The 9,475-nt window shown below is 36.8% G+C and overlaps 1 protein-coding gene and 2 non-coding genes across 3 annotated transcripts; all 3 read right to left on the bottom strand.

Annotated features, from left to right (window-relative positions):
- Window positions 1-1,252: 1,252 nt before the first annotated feature.
- LOC18432043 (disease resistance protein RPS2) lies at window positions 1,253-4,711 on the bottom strand. The gene has a single exon (XM_020665893.2). It carries the CDS (start codon window positions 4,244-4,246, stop codon window positions 1,403-1,405), a length of 2,844 nt encoding a protein of 947 aa, XP_020521552.1. The 5' UTR covers window positions 4,247-4,711; the 3' UTR covers window positions 1,253-1,402.
- A 3,175-nt stretch (window positions 4,712-7,886) lies between these two features.
- Window positions 7,887-7,981, bottom strand: LOC148782139 (small nucleolar RNA snoR69Y). Its single transcript, XR_016056724.1, has one exon. It is a non-coding gene; the product is annotated as a small nucleolar RNA snoR69Y (small nucleolar RNA).
- Window positions 7,982-8,518: 537 nt separating this feature from the next.
- LOC148782138 (small nucleolar RNA snoR53Y) lies at window positions 8,519-8,595 on the bottom strand. The gene has a single exon (XR_016056739.1). It is a non-coding gene; the product is annotated as a small nucleolar RNA snoR53Y (small nucleolar RNA).
- Between the last annotated feature and the right edge of the window lie 880 nt (window positions 8,596-9,475).

The raw sequence follows: 9,475 nt of genomic DNA, 5'->3' as shown, positions 1-9,475 counted from the left end.
ATTTAATATATATGTAATTTGCAGTAACCTTGTAATTTTGAGCTTCGTCAAAATTTTTTCTTTATTAGAGAGAGAAAGATCTCAGAGAGTTTATTCTTGTGGGGAGAGAGATCGACAGGTGCTTGTATAGTCCCATTTCTTTTTATCAAGTACTTGGGCACTATTTACCCAAAAAAAAAAAGGTCATGGGCCCTCGAGATATAATTTAGAGTTTTTGTTAAGATTTTGTTCTCTATAACATTTTGTTCAGAACAGAGGAGGAGATCTTAAGTTCTTTAATGTTTCGGATATGTTTGTGTCTATCGTCCAATAGCGGTTTGTAAGAAGCGCCCAGCTTAAACAATCAAAGTTGGATGTAGCACAAAAAAAATCATGCTGAAAGATGCAATTTGAGTGCCACAAATTTTTTGGATCTCCTGAATATTTGTCAAGTTTAATTATGAAATTTAAAGCTCAAAAAAAGCGAGAACAACTTGAGTTTGAACAATTGAAGATAGACAATAGTAACAAAGCAGGAACATAAGAAGTTTGACAACTGTAAATTATCAATCCTCAGAAACCGACATCTCGAACTGAACAATCACGCATAACAGTAAATCAACATGTATTCATAATAGATATTATCGGAATAGACAGATCAGAGAGTCGAAACAAGAACGGAAAAAAAAAATAATCGTTCTAGACCTGGCAAGGCGAGACGCTGATGAACAACCATTAAAACAAATGGAATGAGAAAAAAAATAAAAAGAACTTTTTTGTTAAAAAAAAATTCCTAAAAAAACAAAGACTGTCCTTGGATATGAATAAATTACTAATCCTTCCTTAACCATTTAAATATTCTCAAAAATTGAAAGTTTCCAATTTTTTTTTCTCCAAATTTTATCAATGGAACTGTAAACGTCAAAGTGTCGCACCTTGCCACTCCACCGCCGGAGGAGGAATACATGTTTTGTTGCGCCTTGGCACCATGACTGTGGATGCATAAGGCTGCATCGACAACAATCCTGTTGTACAATAAATACTCTCTTAAGCGCTCTCTCTCTCTCTCTCTCTCTCTCTCTCTGGCCCCCCGCGATTCACAGATTTATGTGGTGTCTTTCCACTATAAAGTTCACCATGAAGTAGAGGAGTGTTGTCAGCGAAAGCTCTAAACTTCAACCCCTTTTTTTTTTTTTTTTTGAAAGAAAGGGCAAAAACAAATAGAACTCGCAACAAACAAATCAAAAGCAAAAAAAATAAAAGAGGAAAGAAATAATGCAAAAAAAACAACTGAACTTTACATAATTCATATGTAACTACATCTATAGGCAAAAAAAGATAGACGGATTTTTAACTAATAAAATAAAGTAAAATTACCAGATGCCTCTAGATATTAATGTCTCATTGAGTGTCTCTGAACACTTCATTTTTCGTGCCAGAAGTAGGCGGGTTGGAGACGGGACTTGGTGGTTTGGTCTGCCCACTCCAAACCCTCCCACCACTCCTTCTCTCCCCCTATGTATTTTAGACATTGTGCACTGCGGGCATCGAAAGGGAGCCTGGTTAGACTTGGACATTTCTCCACATCGATCCCCTTCAGCGATGGCCAATTCAAGTTGCGGCCGCATATGGTTCTCAATTTTGGTAGCGATCTAAGAATCACACTTTCCAAATTGGGGAAGGCATCCTCTTCAATCTCCTGTTCATCATCTATCACTTTTTCCATTTCATCACATTCTTGGATGAACACACTTTCCAGACTAGTGAGCATTTGCGGCATGCCGGTTGTGAAGACGGACCGCAGTCTTGAGCATGAACTCAAACTCAGTCGTTTTAGGATGGCGAAGGATCCCTGAGACGGCACCCCAATGCATATGCTCTCAACTCCATCCAAGCGCGTAAGCGCCAACTTCTCCAAGCATCGGAATGCACCGTCTCCCGCCTCCTCCCCCACCATCACACACTTCACTTCCCTGCAACCTACTATCTCAAGGTCAGTTGCAAAGGTGTTGGGGGCGCGTGTCAGCCCCAGGCATTCTACAAACACCAAAATCCTTATGCCAGGGGAGTTTTCCAATGTGATCAAGGCATCATCTGTAATAGTAGATTCCTCTATTCTCAATCCCCGGATGCTCCTGGTTAACTCCTCAAGCCAATTCCAATTTACCACACCTGTAACGGTTAAGTTGTCAATAAATCTCAGGCGACTGAAGCGAGTTAACTCCAACAAATATGCCCCACCCGCCTCTCCAGGCTCCTCGATGGACCATGGGAGGCCACATTCTTGGATGTACAACTCCTCCAGATTGCTTAAACAAGACCATGCTCGAGGTGGGAATCTCGTGAGACTACGGGTCCAGGACAGATGTAGCCGTCTTAGATCAGTCATGCCCCCAAACCCAATAGGCAGCTCCTCAATCATACGACACCCTGACAAGTCTAACAATTGAAGCCGCCGAAGCTCCCCGAATGTTGCAGGTAACTCTCGTATCGGGCAACGGCGTAACCGGAGCACAAGGAGGTTCTCTAACTTTGAAATAGAACATGGGAGGGATGAAACACGGGTATAACTCAAATCAAGCACCCGGAGGGCACGCAGGCGTTCAAAGAAATTCTCGGGTGGGATGTACGATAGATCCCGATTTCGCTGAAGCAGTAGTGTTACCAGTTTTGGGCATTCAGGCAACGGAGGAAGGGCCTTTAAATGGTTTTCAATCAAGGATATTCTGTCTGCCTCACTCCATTTCGAGGCATCTGGCGCCTCACTCAGACCAGCCCTAGGCAGTGCTAAGAATTTGGCACCTTGCCCCGACCTCGACCTAATAGAAGTGATCCATAGAGCCATGTGCCGCAACACGTCATGCATCTTCACTGTTATTTCATCATCAAGGTCCGAGCCTTCTTCATCTCCAGTTTCGAGCATGCATGCTAGTTTTAACCTTCTAACTAAAGTAGGCAACTTTTTAATGGCAGAATTCAGATCACCTACCCTATCTACCCATCCTTCCCCAATGCACCAATTTAAAAGTTCATATTCCCTCATGATATAGTCTTCAGGGTATAAAGCGCAGAACAAGAAGAGAGATCTAAGATCATCATCATCTAATTTATCATAACTGAACTTTAAGGGCTTATATACGCGTTCATCCATACCTCTAACACCACTGCCCGACTGTTTCAACTCCCGTTGGGCATCCTCCCACTCCTCCACTTTCAAATGGTTTGCCATGGCTCGTGCGACCGTGATGATCGCTAGGGGCAACCCATCACAACATTCAACAATAGCTTCGGCAACTGGTTTTATTTTCGGCAAAGTAGAATGTGAACCTGATTTCTCGACAAATAGAGCCCATGCTTCCTCCTTCGAGAGTGGTGCTACTAGGATCACCGGCTTGGCATCCATGTCACTGCAAACTTCTCGGATTCGACTGGTTAGGAGAATCTGGCACCCAACATTCTCAATGGTTGGTCGAGGAATTCCGACATCTTCGAGTGACAAAGGACTCCAAATGTCATCTAATATCACTACAAACTTCATTCCTCTCAACTTAGTCAGTAGCTTCTCCCGGGCCGTCTCATAACTGCAATTCGACAAATCCAGACCCAATCGCTCTCCAATCCTCTTCTGCAAGCCTGATAGATCTGGATAGCTAGACACAGTGACCCATATCGCAATATCAAAATTAGTATTGGACTGCAATTGATTGTTTACCTCTTTGGCAAGAGTTGTTTTACCTACTCCTCCCATACCGTACACTCCGATGATCCCGATTTGGTCGTCATGTATGCAGTTGAGAACCTCCTGTAATGCTTTTTGAGCTGTAGGTTGGCTTGGGATGGGCGTGGTTTCCAACTGTACAGCACGCTCTGGAGGTGGAGAGGTAGACAATGCACCAATCTCCATTGCTAACTTGTAGTCGACATCTTCCACGAGATTGACAGCTCTCTTGCTGAGTTTGTAACGAGACCAACAATCGGGGCACAGGCGTCTTTGCTCATACTCATCTTTAATCCGAACGGCTTCTGCTTCGATTACACTTACTGAATCGAGCCATTCTTTCGCTCGCTCGGTGGGGATTCTTCCCTCTCTCCTAGCAGCTGCTGCTAGGGCACTATCTGTGTCATTCTTTTTGCTTGTTAGCTCTCTCGTTTTGCTTTCCAGCTTCTCAATATTCTTCCTCAATCGCACTAAATAACAGATCTGCCGAATACATAGGTCAAACACGTATTTTGTAACAAAATCTGCAACTGGGTTTATGAAAGCCATGAGTGAGAGTGCAAGGTTAAGCCTTTTTTTTTTGGAGAAAGTAACCTTAGTGGAAGATGAAACAATTCGGTGGATGCAAGATTCCACTTATCAGAGAGAGATGCAATCAAAGCAAAGTGGTTCTAGTAGATTGAGAAGAAAGTATTGGAATTCAGTCTGAATGTTGGTTTGTTGAAGTGAGGAAGAGGGCAGGAGAAATTTGAAGGGAAAGAAGAAGAAAATGATGGTGTAGTTTGCAATGGAGTCCTCGGCACGTTTCGAATTCATTCAACTGGAAAAAGTCGAATGAATTCATTAAAGTGGAGCCACATCATAAAAAAAGAGGACACAGTAAATAAAGCAAGCTAGCAAAGTCATGGAATCATTGCCCGTCACAGTCGTTGAAAAAGCTTTACATCTTTCCACTTGGTCCAAAGGTCATTTAATGATTGCAAAAAATAAAAATAAAAATAAAAAAAAAAATAAAAAAGTTACGGTTTTTATAAGGTTGAGCTTTAAACAATCCAACTAAAACGCACTTTAAAATTTTTCTGTAATTTTGTTATAAAAAGTTCTTCTTATTATCTTATTAGAAAATTTTAAATAAAACCAAATAGATCTATAGATATATGAAAATCTAGAAAATAGACCGTTTAAATAATGTGTTGTAAAATGCACTATTTTCGAGATTCAAAAACTTATTTTTTTTCATATTCATGCATCTCAATCTCGAGATGCTCGATGAGCTGGTTTTTACAATATTAAACAATATTTCAAATATATTTTTGAAGTGCACCTATGATTCTACATTTTAAGGTTATAACCTTATATAAACTTTTTTCCAAAAAAATAAAGACATGTAAAATTTAGAAGCTGAAAAAATTTAAAAAAAGTTGCAACCAAATAAATTGTAGAATCACATATGCATTTCAAAAATCCATCAAAAAATGTTGTTTTAATGTTGATCTAATTGATCATCTCGATGTATGAATATGGGTAAAAAAAGAAGATTTTGAATATTAAAAATAATACATTTTAAAAAATATTATCTAGACTGTCCATTTTAAAGATATTCATATGTTTAATCACACACTTAGGACCACCCGATTTGAAATCTGATGGACAATAGTGATTATTTCTTGTATCAAAAGTTACTAGTCGCTTTGTATATTCTCTTTTAAGGGATTGTATACAATGTCACCATTATTACAAGGAGATCACAAATACCTCAAAGCATCTTATTTCAAATTGCACAACTTCAATTATATTACAAAGTTCAAGAAATTGTTTTAAAAAAATTTAAACTTAGTCTATGACACATTTATAATCACTCACTTTTAAATAGGACAAAAAAGTGCTAGTGACCTATTTGTATCAAAAATAAATAATCTCTCTACATACTTTCCCTTTTTGTTAAAGGATAAGGTTTGTATAATGTACCACAAAGGTGTACCCCTAAAATTCGACAATAGGTTACACTGTTGGAGACTAAAATTTTGACAATAGGTTACACTGTAGGAGACTATATGATGCAGATGGCTTGAAAATCGATATTCAGCCCTATGATGAACTTTAGATTCGAAAACACATAAACACTTCAAAATCATTAAAATATTTAAATAACTTACCACAAGATTTACCATTTTTAAAACAAATTCTTTTTAAAAAAAGTCAACAAAGAGACCATTTCCTTTTGAGAAAGTATACAAAGAGCCCATTTACTTTTGACACAAAAATGTCACAATCACTCTTGTTCATCAAATTTCAAATCAGGTGGTTATAAATGTGCCGTTGACTAAGTTCCAAATTCAAAAAAAAAATTCTCGAACTTCATGACATAATTCAAGATGTCTAATATGAAATCGGATTGCTTGAGGTACTTGTGAATACTTTGTAACAAATGTAAATGGTCTCAGTATATACAATCCCTTGAATAAATGGTGTAGGGAATCATAACCTTCCACATCAATTCAATGAGCTCCAAATACCCCAACTCTCGGCATTTTGTTAAACAACAAACTTATAATAACCGTAACCGATACAGTTTCATACACAAAAGCTAATTGCAAATCCCATGAACACCATAAGAATAAAAATTCAACACACGAACATAAAACAGAGAAATAAGTGAGAACACATCGTCATGATGAAATCTATTCGTAATTGGGGATTGAAAATGCTGAAAATGAGAAAGGAGTCGAACTTTTCATAACGAAGTACAAAAATGAGGAAAGAAAAATAACAATTCCTGGGTAGTAATCATGCTTAAGGTTACATGTAAAATAACCTAAAACAGGAGACAAACTACAAACGACATCTACAAATCTGAAAAGCTCTACCATGTCATCTAATCGGAAAAAAACCAATTCTACCATTTCTATTTGGGTCATTGAAACCGTTGACACCTACCAATGTAACAAGTTACATGAAAGTAGAAAATGCAAATGAATCGCCTCCCTCAGATAAATGCCTAGAGTTACATCAAGTAGGTCAGACTCGTCGTAAATTTTGACATCACAGAGAAACCCATTTGAAGAGGCACTAGTCATATAAGCAAAATACTCATAGCATTATAACCATTTAAGGATTCATGGATAGATAATCACTTGATCTCACTGAAATAAATCACAATTAAAACTGTAGTGACCTATTTTAAAAGGACATTTGTCTATAAGCTGGGGCTCAAAATGGCTATTCAAATCAATATATTACTTCAAATTAATTGTGATAGTATTAACAGCAGAAAAAGGACAATACTCTCACTGGAAAAACAAAAAGAATGAATTTATCTCAAAATACATGAATGAAAATTTTCTCCCAAACCTAGTAAGCCCTCATAATGAGCTGGGTATCTCACAATCATCACCGCCAAAAAAACATACAAAAATAAAAAAAACAATTCTTTAAATTCAACTACTAGAAAACAAAGAAACACAATCTACCAAACTGGTAATAAGGGAAGATAAAATGTATGGTATTTTTCTCTCAGACAAATGCCTCACGTTGCATCAAAATATATAAAACACGTCAGACTCGTCATCGATTTGACATCATTGAGAAACTCATTTCCGCCAACATTAACATACAAAGATAAACAACTCATTCTAAAACTTTTTTCCAGGGGAATTCTTTCCCCCCTATTTGAATTAAACAAGAATAACCTAAAAAAGGTTTTCCTTGATAGTTGTCAAAGGAAAACGACCACAGTTCGTAACACATCCACAAGCGGAACCCCAAGCTCCAGAGATGAAGTTTGTGACTCTACAAATAATATTCTCTGAGAAATACGCTAAGTAGTTACATGAAAGTAGAAAATGCAAATGAAAGGCCTCTCTCAGACAAATTCCTCGAATTACATCAAGGAGGTCAGACTCGTCATAAATTTTGACATCACTGAGAAACGCATTAAAGGAAGGACGAGACATATAAGCAAAATACTCAGCATCATAACCATTAAGGATTCATAGATAGATAATCACTTGATCCCACTGTAATAAATCACAATAGAATTGCAGTGACCGATTTTTAAAGGTATGTGTCTACACCCTATACGATGGGGGTTAGAATAGCTATTTCAAATCAATATATTACTTTAAATTACTTATGATGGCATCAACAGCGGAAAGAGGACAATTTTCTAACTGGGAAAACAAAAAGATTGAATTTAGCTCAGAAATGTGAATGAAAATTTTCTCCCAGACCTAGTGTAAGGCCTCATAATGAGCTGGGTATATCACAATCATCACCTCTAAAAAAACACACAAGAAGCAAAAACACAATTCTTAAAATTCCATTAAAAGAAAACAAGAAAAAACCATCAGCAATCTAGCAAACTGGTAATAAGAGAAGCTAAAATGTCGGGAATTTTACTCTCAGATAAATGCCTCAGGTTGCATCTAAATATATAAAACATGTTAGACTCGTCATCGACTTGACATCATTGAGAAACCCATTTCAGCCAACACTAACATACAAAGATAACCAACTCACCCTAAAACTTTTTTTTGAGGGAATTGTTTTCCCCTATTTGACTTAAACAAGAATAACCTAAAAAAAGTATTCCTTGATAGTTGTCAAAGCAAAAAGACCACATTGCATAACACATATCCACCAATGAATCCCAGACTCCCGAGATAAAGTTTGCGACTTTATAAATAATATTCTCTGAGAAATATGCTAATATTATAGGAATGGCCAATTCCAACTCAACTAAACTATTTCACATTGAGGTAAATAATTTTTCAAAAACTGAAATAGCAAAATTGAAATTCTGCAAGAAAGACATATAGGAAACATTCCCTCAATTACATCGAAAAAATCATCATCAATACAATATTAGCATGGTCAATAATAGGACCATCATTGGGAACAAACTCACAAGAAAAGAAGAAGAGCGAGAAGAAGAAGAAGAAGAAGCAGTATACAGCATAGTTGCTCTCAGACTCCATGAAGGGATATTTTCCCAGAACTCAGAAGGTCTCATAATGAGCTGGGATTATCACAATCATCCTCGACCAATTTCTTTCAAAGAAAGAATATGAAGCTATAATAACTCCAGAAAACTGAAAAGAGGTAAAAAGACAGAAAATAACCAAAAACACCACTTAACTTAGAGATTAACTTAGAGATCAGACTTATCCTCAATCAAGTGCCATAAAAAATTCCACTCATCAATGATAAATTCAGGAGAAATAAACATGAGAATACCACAAAAAAAAAGGAATACAAAGGCAGAAAACAGACGGGCAAGAGAACCCATATTTACATCAGATATTGATAGTTGAAGTGGGGATACACGCTTAACATGAACTTCCCTTGTATCAAGCACTTCCATTCCCCAAAGGAATAAAGAATAAAAAAACAGAATATTTAGCCTCCTACATCTATACAAAATGAAACACACAATAAAAGATCCAACAAAGAAATGTTGTGTTCCTTTTGAATTTGAACAAATAATTGTCAGGCTTAAATGATTTTAAAAAATAAAACTGCCACATACAAAAGGAATTATTAATAAAATGGGTAAAATAAAAATAATATGATCATTCTAAGATAAATACATTAATTGTATTCCTTGAGTTATAAATTGTAATGCATGGATATAACTGGTAAGAACAGAAACAATTGCTTTTTTGAGGCACAACCATGTTGAACAAAACGAATACATTTTAACATTAAAGAATGTCAAGCGCATAGAAGTGCGAAATATTGGAATATCACGGACGATTATGATGATCCACCATCCGAAAG

The sequence above is a fragment of the Amborella trichopoda genome, chromosome 5 (genome assembly GCF_054954075.1).
Source record: "Amborella trichopoda isolate Santa Cruz 75 chromosome 5, AtrichopodaSantaCruz75HAP2 v2.0, whole genome shotgun sequence".
In the NCBI taxonomy this organism is placed as follows: domain Eukaryota; kingdom Viridiplantae; phylum Streptophyta; class Magnoliopsida; order Amborellales; family Amborellaceae; genus Amborella; species Amborella trichopoda.
The sequence above is the reverse complement of the archived record's forward strand: the minus strand, read 5'-3'. Positions and strand labels throughout refer to the sequence as shown.

Excerpts from the sequence above, each read along its gene's own strand:
- LOC18432043 (XM_020665893.2), bottom strand. The coding sequence starts at position 4,246 with ATGGCTTTCATAAACCCAGTTGCAGATTTTGTTACAAAATACGTGTTT.